General features: G+C 37.5%; 2 protein-coding genes across 2 annotated transcripts; both read right to left on the reverse strand.

Annotated features, from left to right (window-relative positions):
• Window positions 1-1,960: 1,960 nt before the first annotated feature.
• Window positions 1,961-3,476, reverse strand: LOC145049445 (uncharacterized). Its single transcript, XM_078997854.1, has 2 exons — window positions 3,377-3,476; window positions 1,961-3,327 (listed from the first exon to the last, which is right to left on the reverse strand). The coding sequence occupies exons 1-2, from the start codon at window positions 3,474-3,476 to the stop codon at window positions 1,961-1,963; spliced, it is 1,467 nt and encodes a 488-aa protein (XP_078853980.1).
• A 12,108-nt stretch (window positions 3,477-15,584) lies between these two features.
• On the reverse strand, window positions 15,585-16,980 carry LOC145052343 (ribosomal protein L29 family protein). The gene is made up of 4 exons (XM_079000150.1): window positions 16,820-16,980; window positions 16,265-16,435; window positions 15,938-16,095; window positions 15,585-15,823 (listed from the first exon to the last, which is right to left on the reverse strand). The coding sequence occupies exons 2-4, from the start codon at window positions 16,428-16,430 to the stop codon at window positions 15,716-15,718; spliced, it is 432 nt and encodes a 143-aa protein (XP_078856276.1). The 5' UTR covers window positions 16,431-16,435; window positions 16,820-16,980; the 3' UTR covers window positions 15,585-15,715.
• Window positions 16,981-17,676: the final 696 nt, after the last annotated feature.

Consider the following 17,676-nt stretch of genomic DNA (forward strand, 5'->3'; position numbering starts at 1 on the left):
ATAACACCTAAAAGCACTTAGCACATATAACACATAACATACAATTGTTCCTATATATTAAACTCACCGTGAAATAACTGAGGGTTAAAATAGTAATTTGGGCAGCACTTCGGCTCCAAATATAACTTCCTTCGTTGAAAACCGGGAGTTTTCTTGAGAACCGGGCCCTGAGAGGGTTAGGCTTCAAATCCAAAAATATAAATTTTTCGGGGTCTCCGGGCACTTCGGGACGTGTTTCGGGTGCTAAAATTGATACCGGTGCTTTGGGGGATGTCAAAATAGTGAAAATATTGAAAAAGGGGTGAAAAGGGCAAAATCTCCAAAACTACCCGGGAAGGCTCACAAGCCTTGTATTTATAGGGGAGGTCCGAAGGTCGACCGAGAGGAGTGAGTTAGCAGCGAGGGCACAAGGCAACAGGAGGCGAAGGCACGTGGCTCGGACAGATGGCGCGCATGCGAGGTGCCAGCGCTTCGAACGCGTCATCGGCTTCGGACACCTGTGCGACACGCGTCGCTCCTCGGATGCGCCACGACTCGGATGACGTAGCTGCTTCGGATAAGTGGCCAGCTCGGAGCGAGGGTGACGTGGCTGGTCCGGATGAAGCTTATCCATGCGAATATTCTCGAAAATTGTGCCCCAATCTTCTAAAATCCATAACTTTCTCATACGGGCTTAGTATTTGACGTTCTTTATATGCACGCGTAGGCGGGAAAATATTCTACAACTTTCGTTTAGACGTCGTCGGCTATTTTTGACTTTATTTTTAATATTTTTTTTTAACAGACCGGGACTGGTAATCCGTTAAAATTTCATAACTTCTTCATCCGACGTCCGTTTTTGTCAGACTTTTTACCGTTGTACTACTAATGACGAGACCTTCGATTCTTGTTTAGGTTGTGTTGGCTAAAAATCACTCGATCTAAAATTCAAGTTTTTAGCTGTCTACTGTTATTCTGAAACTTAGAAAAATAATAACTTCCTCATACGAAGTCAGATTTTGATGTTCTTTTTATCAAACTTCTCGGTTTAACGAATACTACGACTCTCATTTAGATCATTAAGGCTAAATAGTAGTTTATCAAAAACTCACTTTTTACGTCATTCGGCGTCGTGCCGGTTTTGTCGCGGATCTTCGATTGATCATAACTTCTTCGTTATAACTCGTATTTCGATGAGGTTTTCGCCTAAATGTTTCTAACGAGATTCTTTACAACTTTAAATAATAAAATTTTACTTATTTCAAATTTTATATTTTCGCTAAATTTCACTATTTGGCATTTGATTGGAATCTCATAAGACTTCCAATACTTTCCGAGTGATTCTAAACATAGTTTTACTTCATTTCTAGTAAAAACTATCTGTTAGAACTCAATACTCGATATCACATAATATTATTTACTTAAAACATGATTTCAAAACGTGTATGTTACAAATACCTCCTCCTTTTGAGGATTTCGTCCCCGAAATCATAACGATAAAAATGACTGGGAATATTTCGCTCTTATCTCATTCTTATTTTCCTAATTATAATTTGGGCCTCGATGGTGTTTCCACTTGACGTGCACCAACTCCCAGACATATGCACAAAGCATATCTTCTACCGTTTGAATTGTTCTCTCCGTCTGACCATTTCATTCTTCAATTCTCTAACTAAAATTTCGTCACTACACGAGACATGGTTCTCTGAACCAATCACCTCACTTCACAGATCTATTTTAGTCGGACTCGATTCTTTACGACCATTAAGGTCTGAACGAAAATCATCTTCTTAGTCATCACCGAAACGAAGGTAATGACATACTCGAACAAAAACGGAATCAATGTCTAGCTTCTTAGTAACCTTGTGACTTTCCCTGATCCAAGTGTGAGTCATGTGCTTCCAGTAGTTTAGGCCTCTACTACTATTCACACCTACTCATACTTGTCCCAAGTATTGTCTCGCAGTTTCCAAGTCGTCATTCATAAGTTTTCACAACGAAAGTTTTCACGCCTGAGTGTGTTCTTTAACAACCATTCCATGCCAAGAATATTATCAAAGTTGGGCAAGAAGATGGGAATCAAGTTAAATAGAAAACTATAACCTTCAGTTTCCATGATAAAATCTCTATGGACTTTACCAGCAAGTAATGATACACTTCCAATGGTATCTACGTGAAATGGTTGCATGAGTGCATAGCAAGAAATTTGAAAAGAATGCGCAAATTCATGAGACACAAAAGAATTTGAGGCATCAGAATCAATATGATGTGGGCAAGTGTAAAATGTGACAAGAAATGTACCCGTCACAACATTCGGGTCCTCGCATGCCTCTTCTGTGGTAATCTGAAATGCATGGCCTTTAGTTATTGGAACCTCCTCCTTTGGAGTATTCCTTGGTTGTTGAACGGAAGCTTGACTTCCCGCCATTTGACTAGTAAGAGTAGGACAGAAACGCTTCATGTGGCCAGTAACACCACAAGCAAAGCATGTAACACTCTTCATTGGACAAACAAGCTTTATGTGACCCATTTCTCCACATCCATAACAGGTCACCTCTTTTTCTGTTTTGCATTGGCCCTGGTGATTCTTTCCACATTTTATACACGATGGCGACTGAAGAGAAAAAGATTGTGATCTACCGTGACCACGAATGGCGCTCTGAAATTGCTCTCTTGTATTAGAATCAGATTGAATAAATCGAGCTGGTGGAATAGAGGAAACAGGAACAGTTTGATCGATACGTGGATGCTTTGGAACAGAAAAAGTGGAACCACGTATTTCTAAGTCATGCTCACGCTTTCGAGCATACTCAATAGCTTTGTCAAAGGACAGAACATCCCGATTAGCTACAAAATTGCGGATCTCATACCGCAGTCCATCCAAGAATAAGTGAATTTTATCGTCTTCAGTTGGGATATACTTTGCGGCAAACCGTGCTCTTTGATTGAATTGAGTTTCATACTCATTCACGGTCATTCCTTCTTGCTTAAGCTCTAGAAAATCTTTCTCCAATCTTCTCCTCATGTCTAGAGGACAATACTTCTCTAGTAAACGAGTTTTGAACATCTCCCGGGATAAATTATCCTCGTCATACTCGTTGAGAGCTTCATATGTTGCTTCCCACCAGACCAAGGCTTCTTCGACGAGCATAGCAAAATCATAATTAGCCTTGTCATCATTATCCACATTAGAAATACAAAACACTTTCTCTGTGTTCTGGATCCAGGTAAGAGAAACAATGGGATTAAGAACATCTGAAAACTCCGTAGCGCCACTACTCTTGAAAATTTTGAACGAGGGACGCTTCGCCCCTCCTTTTGAAAATTCTCCAGTGGCTTTCTCTTTGCCTTTATCATTATTCTTCTTGTGCTTCGAATTATATACTAGTAAGTTTACCTAAGAGCCGCTCCTCACAAGGGGATACTGGAGTATTTACTTCACCAGGTTGAGGACCTCCACCCACCTCAGGGGTATGGCTACCTTCCTGTTCAGCCATTCTTCTGAAAATTTGGAGCAATATAGTATTTTAGAATATTAGGATTTATTATTACCTAATACTTTACTTAAGTCTTTCCTATAGTTTGTATCCATATACTCCTAATGAATCCGTTCATATATTGAACCTCTGACGGTTTAAGTCTAAATACCAATCCGTGGAATTTAGTTCACGTAAACCACCGCTCTGATGCCATGATTGAAAGACCCTAACTTTCGTACTAAAGACATTGTCACACCAAAACATGATACATGCATATTTATAAAACAATATCTTACATTGATAAAGTGATTACAAAAGATTGGATACAAACCGACTATGTTTTAATATTTTACATAACTACCCAGGATATTGTAATTTTATAAAAACATAAACCGAAATACTAAGTAATAGTAAAAACTATTCTACATCTTCCGATAGTATACGATTATACTGGTTACTTATCTCCTGCAAATTTGTTAAACATTGAGAGGGGTAAGCGGTGACGCTTAGTGTGACAACCCGAAATTTCCATTCGGTCAAACCCTAAAAGTCAACCACTTCTTATTATAAGTTAATGTCATCATTTCTTATTTTTAAGAAAGTTAAAGTTCGTTTGATTATTTTAATATTATTTTTAAACGAACGGGTGAAAGAAAGTGTCGTCTCGGGTTTTGAATTTTAAAAACCGCAAACACCTCGTGTCTTAGAAGTTCCCGGCCAAACTATTGTGTTTGGGTCGAAAAATCCCCCAAAAACCGTGAACTCATGCATATGCATGAGTTTACTCCCCAAGACTAGTCATTCTTGTGTTTACTCTCCAAACACCAAAAGAGTAAACTCCAAAATATCCTTTCAAGTATCATCCTAGAAATTATTCAAGATCTTCAAACTAGTAAGTGTTCTAACCATTTCAAGTTGGTATAACACTTAATCTAGTGTTTGTGCATCTATTCATCCATTCACTTTTGTATTTTGATTAGATTTCCAAAAACACCAAGAACACACACTAAGTGTTGTTGGACTTTTAGCTCAAATCAAGCTTCCTTATAGTAAGTACTTCCATCCTTGAGTCTTATTAAGCTAGTATTTCATATAAGCATCAAGAAAATATGCCAAGAACACAAGGTTTAAGGTGTTCACGGTCCAATAATGTTCTTGGGCCGTAAACACCAAGAAAGGCACAAATTGTGCCTAAGTCCTTTATCTAAGCCCTAGTTTGATGTTTAAGCCTTCCTTGATATGTTTAAACCTTCCCTTGATGTGTTTAAGCCTTGAAAAACATCAAAGTCCAACATTTTTAAGTGTTTATGGTTTAGGGAGCTCCCAAAACCGTAAACACCCTAAGGTGTGTTTATTTGGGTCCTTTTCCTTCCTTAGGCCTAAAAACTAACCTAGACAATTACCTTGTTGTGTTAAGGACTTGAAAACATGGCAATACCCTTTTCCATAAGGGTTTACGGTAGTAAACCCAAAGGGAAATGACCATGAGGCCGTAAACTCCTCCAAGGAGTGTTTTTGTTGCCCTAGTCCCTTCCAAAGGCCAAACCACCAAGTAGAAATGCTTCAAAAGACTTGTAAAACCACAAAACAACACATGGTCATAAGGAGTAGAGTTTACGACCGTAAACCCTTGAGTTTACTGTCGTAAACTCCTTGGGTAATGACCATTAAAACCGTAAAATCCAAAGGAGTTTACCCTTGAACTCCAAACACTCTAGCTTTGCCCTACAGACACTTGGATGCAATCCTTGTGACCTTTAACACTTGAAACAAAGTGTTTTCATGTTCTAGAGTGTCCCAACTTAATTTATTAGTTATAAATTGGCTAATTAGTTATATATATGTTCATTATATGATAACTAGGCTCGTGCGTGTGTACAAGTCTCCATTAGTCACGTAGCACCATATCCGACACTTCAATCCAATCCACTCACTACAAGTGAGTTCATACCTCTTTAACTAACCTTTGAAATACTTTTAAATGTTTTAAATGCTTTTATGGGGGGGGGGGAATACAAGTTGAATACTTATAGTTATTACATCAATCACATGTGATTAATAACTACAAAACCAATGATTTTATTACTGTTCAAACTGTTTATCAAACTGTTTTACTTCAAACTGTTTTACAAATTCTTTTACTTATCAAATAATTTTACTTAAACTCTGTTATACTTATTATAAATTGCATGCCCATATATGTATAATTATATAAGCAATGTTTAAAAGGCTTAGGAAGGTCGTCCGCCCTATTTCCTTTTCGCGCTTGAGATGTGGTCTGGTGGGGTATCGGGTAGCCGTCTGAAAGTCGTTTCAATATTAATTATATATCACGTGTACATATATAGTCATAAAAGTACTTCTATATTCATACGTACCAGTACATCATTAGTAAGTTACCATCGGGGTAGCACAGGATAATACTTATACTATTGCTAGATCAATGAGATGTTCAATGAGTCAGTTCATTCATGAGTCAGTACTTATTACTATAAGAACATATACATTATATTACTATGAGAACATATACATTACATTACTATGAGAACATATACAACTATACTAGAAAGAGAACATATACAACTATACTAGAAAAAGAACATTTACAACTATACTAGAAAGAGAACATATACAACGATACTAGAAAGATTAACAATACATTACATATACATGAATACATTAACAAAATTGTGATCCACTATATCGGAGCATGCCTTCAATGTCATGGCCCGAGTTGTAGCCAGAGTCTCTTGGAGGGAGAGCGTGAGTTTGCATATAGATCTATACTGGATTGACTATCTGTGACAACCCGATATTTCGAGGCAATGTAATGTAAAACCAATCAAACTAGGTCAAAATGTAACTTTCCTAAAATCTTATTTGGGTTAAATAAAGTAGTAGGAATCGTATCAAGGTTTCCAAGCATATAAAGAACCCTAAAATCCGAGTTATAACGAAGAAGTTATGACCAACCGAAGATTCTCGGAAAAACCGGCATCAGCGATTAAACGTAAAACGCGAAATTTCGATGCAATAGTTTTTAGCCTTATGTATCTAAATGAAAGTTATAGACAACCTCAAGCTATGACCGTACATAAAAAGAACGTCCAAATCTGACTTCGGATGTGAAAGTTATGAATTTTAGAAGAAATTCCTTAATCGCGTCATTTTATTTAATAAATAATAAAAATAATTTTGGAATTTGCCAACGGATTCTAAACGAAAGTTGTAGATCTTGGTCCCACCTTCGCGTGGATATAAAGAACGTCAAAAACGGAGTTCGTATGAGGGAGATATGAATTTTAGAAGTTTAATTAAAATAAATATAAATTTAATTATAAACTCCCGGTATTATCCGAAGGGGAGTCATCGGATAGGACCGAAGTACGCCCTGCGTACCTTCGTACGCCCCGCGTACTGAGATCAAGGGCTTCGGATCGTCCACGTCGCCATATCCGAGGAATCCGACCCGTCCGACCCGTCCGAAGCTCCGACCCGTCCGACCCGTTGTCCCGTCCGACCCGCCGTCCCATCCGACCCGCGTACCCAACAACCCGTCCCATCCGAAGCCGAGGCAGTCGAGGCTTCGGTCATGCATGACGTATGCGTACGCGCTGCGTACGAGCGTACGCCCCGCGTACCGAGGCGGTTCAGCCTTCCTATAAATAGGATGCGAGGCTTTCCGAATTATTTGCTCAATTCTCCTCTTTTCTCTTGCGTCTTGCCTCGTTTTCCGTGCCCGTTCAAACCCGAAGCTCTGGCCTTTTTGCTCAAGTCCCGAGGGTCGATTTTACTCCCGAGATTCCCGAGAATCCCGAGAAAAATCCGTTTCCCGAGACGAAACTCTGCCCGGTTTTCCATCTCGCTATCTTCAAGCTTTCATGTGAATTCATACCCCTTAAATAATGTTTTAAACTACTTTTAAATGCTTTATGGGGGGGGGATACAAGTAGAATCATGCTACTTATTATGTCAATCGCATGTGATTAGTAAGTAGGAGTATATTACTTATTACATCAATCACATGTGATTAATATACAACATATAAAAAGATTTGGCTACTCAATAGCCGTTTTACCAACCAGTTTCCTTCAAATGATTTTTATAAACATTTTATATGTTTTAAACTCCTTATTACACTGTACCTGTTACTCTGTTTATCATATTTCAAACTTATTTACAACTGTATTTCAAACAAATGTTCCTTATACTAATATTGTTTTATCAAACTTATTTACAACTGTATTTCAAACAAATGTTCCTTATACTTATATTGTTTTATCAAACTTATGCCTTCAAATTGTTTTATAGATTGACATCAAGTCGATCTTTCCTTAAACTAATATTTATGTTTCAAATGTTTTACCAAACTTATTTATGCTTTTATATTATAAAATGCATGCCTCTATATGTATAGTTATATAAGAAATGTTTAAAAGACTTAGGAAGGCTATCCACCCTATTTCCTTTTCGCGCCTTGAGATGTGGTCTGGTGGGATATTGGATACTCGTCCGAAAGTCGTTTAAATATTAGTTATATATCATGTGTACATATAAAGTCATAAAAGGTCCTTCCAGTTCATCCTATGCCCTTGGGTAGCAAGGGTATACATCCACGTCCATACATACCACTTAGATTACTAGTAAGCTACCATATGGGTAGTTCAGGAAGATACCAGAACCATTACTAGAATGCGATATCATACAATGAGTCAGTTCATTCATGAGTCAATACTTTCTAAAACATTACTATACATTACATGTACAAACTATACTAGGACGAGAACATATACATCTATACTAGAACGTTTATATTACTATACTTGCTAGATAGAGAGAACATACATTACAGCTAGCACACGTAGAACCTTACCGTACTCTACTATAATATTTACATTACTATACTTATAGGAGTACTTGTGCATAGATACATCAGTAGGAGTCCTATTACATTTTATATGTATCGACTCCGTTTTTAAATCCGTGTTCTTACCTTTTCCTTGTGATAAGATCACATAATCGACGAGATAGAATAGATTATTATCCTTGTAATAGAGGATGCGAGTTGGGGGATTGACTATTCCTAGAATCTCTGTTAGCTACAGAGGTAAAAGTACATCTACGGATGTCAAAAGGTTGGTACCTTTTTAGGTGCACGATGAGGGATTGACTATTCCTATACCCGGCTGTTAGCAACAGAGGTAAAGAGTACGTCTACGGATGGCTTAAAGTTAACGTTTACAGTACCAAAGGGTATGATTCAAGTTAGTTATATTGTTACCTATATTTGTGACTCATTCACATAACCATTGAGGTAAAAATTATATTTAGGTATCCTTGTAACAAAGGATCAAATTTCTTATAATGATAATAATAGTAACACAATTAGGTCTTCGTAGAAGACTACAAAGAGCACAGTTAAGTCTTGGTAGAAGACTCCTTTTGTTACTAATAGGAATCATAGGGATTCTAGGGTTTTTCAAACGTTTACAGCTGATCTACAAACATTTTCATACTTTTATGAGCTTTCTTTCAAAACAATGTCAAGTCTTAAAAATCATAAGTTTTACAAATTAAGACACATTAATACTTATGATCTCACCAGCTTTATAGCTGATACTCGCTTTCAAAATTACTTGTATCCTCAGGTCATCATAGACAGGTACCGATGCAAGGAGAAAGGAAGATGGAGCTTATTCAAGACTTATCTTTCATTTTGATTTATGCTTTAGTGTTTATCAAAATTACTCAGAATACAATTGTATAATAATTATTTTATTAATGCAATGGATGATGTTGTTGCTTGTTTACTACTTTACCTTGTTGTTGATATTATACATGACGTCCTCCGCCCCAGAACGTTTCCGCCGTTCTCGGTTTTGGGGTGTGACACTATCCTACACCTTGCTGCTAGCTACAGCCGGACCTGCAGGTCTGCGGGTGCCAAACGTCATACCTTTTTATGACCTACATCTTCGTGTTACCTAGTCGATAGTATGGTACAATTAATCAAATAATACCTCAATATAAATCCGGTTTAAGGTAGTTAGTACAGCAGTAGTTCCTATAATACAACACTACAGTACTACATTAATTTACCCTTTACATATATTTAGTGATCATTTCACTTAAACATTAATGTACAAACTATATTTTGTTAATGATAGTTACACCTGGGAAAATTACACACTTTTACAATAAACGAATATACAAAACAGTTACGCCTTGGCAGAAGGCTGCTATTAATAGAAAATATAGGTTTTTTTTAAGAGATTCAAACTTTTACAAACATTCACATACTTTTATCACCAATGTTTACAAACTCATACTTTAAACCATGTCCAAACGTTTTGATACAAACACCGACACTAAAATACTTATGAACTCACCAGCTTTATGTTGATAAACTCTTTCAAAATAACTTGTATTCTCAGGTCGTCAGTAGACAGGTACCGAGGCCAGCTTTTGAGAAGATGGAGCGCATCCAAGACTCATCTTATTATTTTGATTTACATTTTTGTTGTCTATAACTGTACGGAACACGCTTGTATTAAAATTATATATTTAATGCAATGGATGATGTTGTTTGCTTATTTACTTGTAACATCCCAAAAATAGAAGCCAAAAATTTCATTTTCAAAACATACAATTTGCAAAACAATAGAAATAAATCATTCACGGATCATGTCATTTCATAAAAGATGTTGCTTGTCTGGAAACCATTTCATAAACATAATACTATCAGAGTACAAAACCCTAGGAGGATCCCATAGCGCGGAATACAAAGCGTGTGTGTGATGTACCACTACCGTGCCGGCTCTTTCCCCTTCGATGAAGAGGTACCTGAAACCAAACTGAAAACAGTAAGCACGAAGCTTAGTGAGTTCCCCCATCTTACCACATACCACACAATCACATAACATACATACTGCCAGGCATTTCTGGGGTGCCCGACCTACCCAGTACGGCCTTTCTGGGGTGCCGACCTACCCGTGTCAAGCCATTCTGGGGTGCTGACTACCCATGTCAAGCCATTCTGGGGTGCTGACTACCCTTCGGTCCTAACGACCGAACCTCGGGGACCATTTCACCCCTACTACTACTACTACTACTATCACATATCATAACATAACAGATTATCAGACATATTTGGGGTGTCTGAACTACCTTTCGGTCCTAACAACCGAACTCGGGGACTGCTCCCCTCTTACTACCTCTAACTCATACAACAGATCATGCTAGCATATAAACATAACATCACATACTGTCAGACGTATTTGGGGTGTCTGACTACCCTCCGGTCCTAACAACCGGACTCTACTACTATCACCTATAACATATCATGCTAGCATATAACATATCAAGTAGTAGCAAACCTAGATGATATCATAGAGACAATCATCTATCATACGTCTCCTACTGGTGGGCCGGCATTGTGGCCTTAGACCCACCGCTACTGGAAGGTAACTCACCTCGAAGTAGTTGTTGATCTGTGTGGGAACTGATTGTCTTCTGCTGCTGCTGTCCCGGAAGTCCTCCGGCTAAAATCCCCACAAAACACTTCGTCAAACACTGCTAATCATCCACAGGGTAAAATGACCATTTACCCCTAACCAAGCCAAGATTTGAAGTTAAAGTCAAAGTCAAAGTCAACTTCTAGTTGACCCGACTCGCCGAGTTGGTCTACCAACTCGCCGAGTCCATATCCCTTTGTCTGACCACAACCCCATCTCTACTCGTCGAGTTAGGCATTGACTCGACGAGTTTTCCTTTTAATCCAAGGTCCAATAGTCCTTCATCCTACTCGCCGAGTTGTATGAACAACTCGCCGAGTTCATCTTCATCCGAAGAACATGCTATGCTGAGACTCGCCAAGTTGTAAGAACAACTCGCCGAGTCTGTTCTTGAGGCAAGAAAATTGCCTTGAACTCGCCGAGTCAGGGCATTGACTCGCCGAGTTCCTTCATGAGTGAGTCTGGCTTCCGACCCACTGAGTCACACCCCATGGCTCACTACTCCACCCCGCAAACACGAAAAGGGGGAAAACTCGGGGACTCGCGACTCGACTCGCCGAGCCTGTCACATGCAATTACTATATACTCGATTATGCTTGAATCCAGCGCATGTCATTCATAGATCTGGGTTTCTAGGGCCTGATTAACACGTAAAGTTTCCAACTTTACGTGTAAATAAACACCAATGAAGGTTTTCGGGCTCAAAATGCACTAAAAGAATAGATCTAGGGATTTCATGCAATATGGCTCCATAAAGGCAGTAGATCCAAGCTCCTGGAGCTCAATCATGCCTAGATCTAGAGGCTAAATAACTTATTACGAACCCTAATGCACAAACAAGCTTGAGAAAAGGCTCAAGAAGGACTTTCATGGAACTACAAGGGACAATAAGCATGAAAACAGAGGGAAACTGAGTTATACCTCAAGGAAATCACTGAGATATCACGAATATGCCTGGCTACCTTCTTCACTTCTTGATCTACTCTCCTTCCTTCTCCAAACCTTCAAGAAAACACACCAAAATGCTTCAATCTCTCAAGGAATAAGGGTTTGGACGATTTTGGGAGCTCTGAGGGTGAAGGGGGCGAGCTTGGGGGCGGATAAGAGGGTTTAAATAGGGTGCAAGCCCTTGAAATTTAGGGTTTCATCAGACAGTGAGGACTCGCCGAGTCGCCAACTTAAACATGCTCCCAAACCCGTCTCTACTCGGCGAGTCGGGCCTACAACTCGCCGAGTCCAAGGCCAAAATGCAAAACACATAGATAAATTTTTACGTACCAGGAACCAGGTGCTACATTATTGTTATACTGTGTTGTGATACTTTACATGACGTCCTCCGCCCCAGAACGTTTCCGCCGTTCTCGGTTTTGGGGTGTGACACTTAGTGAGTTTAATAATAGATACAATATAACGTTATACCATATATATACTTCAATATGGCAGAAGCAAAGAGGAACAAGGAACAACAAAGACATATGTGAATCATGAGACAAACTTTCCATATCAATCAATGATTTGATACAAAGATATACGATTAATAAAGCTTCGGCCCAAATGGCACAGAAGACATTAACTTTCTGATTTAAAAATTTCGGTAGATTTCAGGCTTATAGCTCTGTCTAACCATCTGCCAATGCCATAGAATAGAATTCATTCTCTTACGGAGACATGCTCTACATGGACAAAGGCTATGTACCAATACCACCGTGAATCTAAGTCATTTCACTGATCACATGGTCAAAGGTATAACTTTGCTATCATAAATAACGGAAATAAAAATAACACGGGAAAACAACCCAGAATAATAACACCTAAAAGCACTTAGCACATATAACACATAACATACAATTGTTCCTATATATTAAACTCACCGTGAAATAACTGAGGGTTAAAATAGTAATTTGGGCAGCACTTCGGCTCCAAATATAACTTCCTTCGTTGAAAACCGGGAGTTTTCTTGAGAACCGGGCCCTGAGAGGGTTGGGCTTCAAATCCGAAAATATAAATTTTTCGGGGTCTCCGGGCACTTCGGGACGTGTTTCAGGTGCTAAAATTGATACCGGTGCTTCGGGGGATGTCAAAATAGTGAAAATATTGAAAAAGGGGTGAAAAGGGCAAAATCTCCAAAACTACCTGGGAAGGCTCACAAGCCTTGTATTTATAGGGGAGGTCCGAAAGCTCCTCGGCTTCGGACACCTGTGCGACACGCGCCACGACTCGGATGACGCAGTTGCTTCGGATACGTGGCCAGCTCGAAGCGAGGGTGACGTGGCTGGTCCGGATGAAGCTTATCCATGCGAATATTCTTGAAAATTGTGCCCCAATCTTCTAAAATCCATAACTTTCTCATACGGGCTCCGTATGATAAAGGACAACCAGGTAAGATCATATCGGAGGTAGGGTCCGTTTGGCATACATATTATACCGTTTGGAAAACTCATTTTAAACACCTCACTAAATCCAGCCTCGCCATCATCCCCATAAGTAAATCAATCAGTATAACGACTTGGAATCACTGATAAATCTTGTTTATAGGTTCATAATAATGATGGTGAACTTAAACATAAGTTATACTTAAAAGCACGGTAAGCATAACTCAACTTACAGATGGTTTAGCGAGAAACCGGACTCTGCGTGTGCAGAACTTCTAAACCGAAAGCTCTATTTCTCGGGGCTTTCTAGCACTCTAGAGCTTTGTTACTAACACTTAGGAAGTGCTAGAGAAAGGCTTTGGGACCTCGGGGTTTGGGAGAGAATAGAATGGAAGTGTGAAGAAATGAGTGAAATTCGGCTTTATTTACAGGCTGCCCTGGGTCTATCATGTCGTGAGACATGCCTCTCATGTCGTGAGTTTGCGTAGGCACCAAGGCTTTGCCTCTGGTGCTGGCACGTGGCACCAAACACAAGTAAAATTGTAGATCTTCAAAAATTCATAACATTCACATACGAGCTTCGTTTTTACGTTCTTTATATTCACACATAGGTATTTCTGAGTACTACAACTTTTCCTTTTGACCCCGTCGGCTAATTCTCGATCGATCAAAAATTTAATAGTCTGAGAAGATTATACTGTTAATGACCGTGTAAAATCCATAACTTCTACATACAGACTCCGTTTTCGACTGTCTTTTTATGGTTGAACTCTTATTAATGAGATCTTTAATTCTCATTTAGATCATTTCGGCTAAAAATCGACCGATCTAAAATTTGATTTCTGTGCCCACACTACTGCGCTAAAACTTTGAAAAATCATAACTTCCTCTACTGAAGTCAGATTTGGACGTTCTCTATATGCACGCTCTCGGTTTAATGAATACTATGACTTTCGTTTAGATTACTAAGACTAAAAGGTAATTTATCAAAAAATCACTTTTTACGATACGTAGAGACGTGTCGATTTAATCGCGAAACTTCAAAGAAGCATAACTTCTTCATTCAAAGTCGGATTTTAACGTTCTTTATATGTACGAAATCCTTGTCACATATACTATAACTTTTGTTAAGATTATTTGTCCTAAATAATTCACTATCAATAGTCATTTTTAACGTTCATTGTCTCTAAATTGTCTAGCCCGAATCTACGGGCATTACAACATACAAGAGATCTGGTGGCAGTAGGCGGACGGTGGTGATGGACGGTAGTAGGAGTAGATGGTGTGTTCTTAAATGTTCTTGTTCTTAGTGTTCATGTGAATGAGAAAGAGATAGAAAGAAAATGTGTATGTGATGGTGTGCAAGGGCACTATAGTCTTTTCATTTATATTTAACATAAAAACTAACGGTATTAATCATAAGAACTGATTGTGTGCAAGGTTTACTCTAAACAGACCATTCGCATAAAAAAATGTTTCATAAGAACTATATTAGGGAAAATTTGAAAAAAAATTATGAACATTTGTGAAATTTTGTCTTTTCCTTATTCTCCTACACTACATATGTGTTTGGTTTAGCAAAACTAGTTGTTAGATGGAAGTTATAGTTTTTATTTGTTGTATGAATATTTAGTAAAAATAATTAGAAGCTTTTAAAATATGTAAAATTACATGAAAAGGTAAATGTTTTAAAGCTAAATGTGAACCATAATAAATAGAAGGGCAATTTTAGAAATTGATTAAAAAAACTCACTAGCTTTAGCTTTTCCTACACGTTACATTACATGGAGTAGCTCTGAGATTTAAAGTTTTTTTATTAAAACCAAAACTAAAAGCTTATACTTCCAAACAAAGATTTTTTTTTTTAAATCAATTTTTTTACTAAAAGCTAAAAGCTCCAAAAGACTGCTGCCAAACACGCCCTTAGATTGAGAGTTTTTTTGTTAAAAGCTAAAAACTCAGCCTGCTTGTTTATATATTAAAAATTTAAAAATCAATGAAGATCTAAACCATGAATCCTCTCCATCAAGAGAAAACCCTACCCATAAAATGCTTCCAACCTTTCCAAGCCACCATGTCTTTTCTTTCTTTTTCCACTAATTTTTGTCTACATAAACATTGTATAAAAGAAAAAAAAAAAATGACCAATGTGCTCCCCTTTCTTTTGTTCATCTCCATGGAATAAATGAAAAGACATATCCCAGATAAAAAAGACAATAATTTTGTGGTACAAAACGACATGAAAACATATGATGCATACAAATCTAGTGCATACAATTACAAACATAAAATGAAAAGGTCTCATACTCACCTCTCGAATTCAGTTTATTGGTTATATTATGATTATGATGCTAAAAAAACAAGAAGATGATCATAAAGCATTAATCAATCGTTTCATCTCAGCAGTCCTCCGAGGATCCGGATCTTCAATTGCCCTCTCAGTCAACACATGTTTGATTCTGCACATCGATTTCCTAACCTACACCCACACATCACTTAACTTATTCAGACAACAACACTTTATACATACAACAATAGCACCTGATTTATATTGAATAATAATAATAATAATAATAATAATAATAATAATAACCTTAGGTAGGCGTTCAGGATTAGGAAAGCGCAAGTTTTGAGCATGAAGCATCTGGCGTTGAGTCATGAGCATGTTTTTTTCTTTCAGCAGGACATACCATAACTTATGTAGATCTTCCCATGACTTCAAACGTAGCTCTGAAGCCTTCCAACTACGCCCTGAATTTTTTTAAGTTGTATTTTTAACAATATCAATACAATTAAACCAGACTACAAAAACATGATTCAAATAGTATAATGAACAAAAAAGAATATATGCAATATTCTTTATACTGAAGATTAAATAAATAAATAAAAAAAAAAAAAAAAGAGAGAGAGATTTATATACCGTAGACAACAGGTTTCTCCTCCTCTGGGTTTCTATCAATCTCAAAGAACTCCTCAAGAGGGTTATGTGCAGTCCTAACTCTACTACTAGCTGCAGCCCCAGCAGCAGAAGCTTCTGATGTTGCAGTTGCAAAGAGTCTCCTTCCAAAAACTCGTGCCAAAAACATGAATGCTGCATCAGATTGACGAAAAGAATATTAAACTTTTATATGTTAACCATCTGATAGGCTTTCAAAGTTGTTTGTAGTTCAATATTTATATGAATTTAACCGAGTTTGCAACAAATCCCTAAATGCAAAATTTGAACAATTCGTCGAACAGTTGGTAGGCATAAAACCAGAACAAAAGGAAACGTATAGAAAATGTACAACAGAACAGAAAAAGTAATATAAATTGGCAATTGTAACGATATCCTGGTATGGAATATGTCATTTGCTCCGATGAAGGTGAAGTTTTTGCGTTTATGGAAACGGCGAGGTAGAACGACAATCGATTAGTGAGTGTGTTCGTTTAACTAAGAATAAACGTCGTAAGGTATGCTAATAGATAAACGTACCAAAATGAAATGGCGACCAATAAACTATTTGGATGAGAGCATACGATCAATCAGACTCTGAAATGGCGACGCAAAGACAGAAAGGAACACTTCCAGATCGGCTGCAGAGACGCTCTCTCTTTGCTTGATGTCGCGAGAAAAGAGAAACGGAGAAAGAAACCTGTACACTAAATGGGTTCAGTAGCCCAAATATTAGCCTTTTACACTAAGAGCCCGTATACCTAAATTAGACCATAGTTTTATTATTTTATGGGTTGAATTGATTTTTTATTTTTATTTTTTTTATCTATTTTTGTAGGTTTTTTTTTTCATAAACCTATGCAAAATTCGTCATCCTAAATACCAAATAAAAGTACCTCAATATTTTTATGAATCAAATGTATTACCTTTAGTGTTTCCGATTTCAAGTGATAAATATCAGTTAGATTATACAACAATTTTTTTGCGCTATGTAAGAATATACAATTAAAATGCATATCCCTTGTTTCCTGTTTATTCACGTTTTCTAGTTTCAAATACTTTACTTGTACATTTACAAAGTAATATTAAAATAATCTTTAAAAAAACAACAATGAATTATCTTACCTTGAATCATTTTTTTTGGAATATTATATACATGATGATAATCATAACCAGGATATTGAATTGGATGGTGTTAGACAGTGTCCTTAAATACTATTTTGATCCTTAAATGTTGGGTGTCACGAAATCTAATGATAAATAATTCAGTTGGATGTAGCTTTGAGTTTATGCACATGATAATGAAAAGAATTGAATTACTAAATTTGTGTAAGACTACGTTTGTTTCATATTATAACTTTGAGTGAACCATATGAATTTATATTCCAGACTTGCCA

The sequence above is a fragment of the Lactuca serriola genome, chromosome 5 (assembly GCF_051521515.1).
Source record: "Lactuca serriola cultivar US96UC23 chromosome 5, Lser_US96UC23_V15, whole genome shotgun sequence".
In the NCBI taxonomy this organism is placed as follows: Eukaryota; Viridiplantae; Streptophyta; class Magnoliopsida; order Asterales; family Asteraceae; genus Lactuca; species Lactuca serriola.

Coding starts and splice junctions, on each gene's coding strand:
- LOC145049445 (XM_078997854.1), bottom strand. CDS start 3,476: ATGGCTGAACAGGAAGGTAGCCATACCCCTGAGGTGGGTGGAGGTCCT. Junction 3,328..3,376: donor TTGTGAGGAGCGGCTCTTAG/GTAAACTTACTA, acceptor ATAATGATAAAG/GCAAAGAGAAAGCCACTGGA.
- LOC145052343 (XM_079000150.1), bottom strand. CDS start 16,430: ATGTTTTTGGCACGAGTTTTTGGAAGGAGACTCTTTGCAACTGCAACA. Junction 16,096..16,264: donor GGAGAAACCTGTTGTCTACG/GTATATAAATCT, acceptor AAAAAAATTCAG/GGCGTAGTTGGAAGGCTTCA. Junction 15,824..15,937: donor ATCCTGAACGCCTACCTAAG/GTTATTATTATT, acceptor GTGTGGGTGTAG/GTTAGGAAATCGATGTGCAG.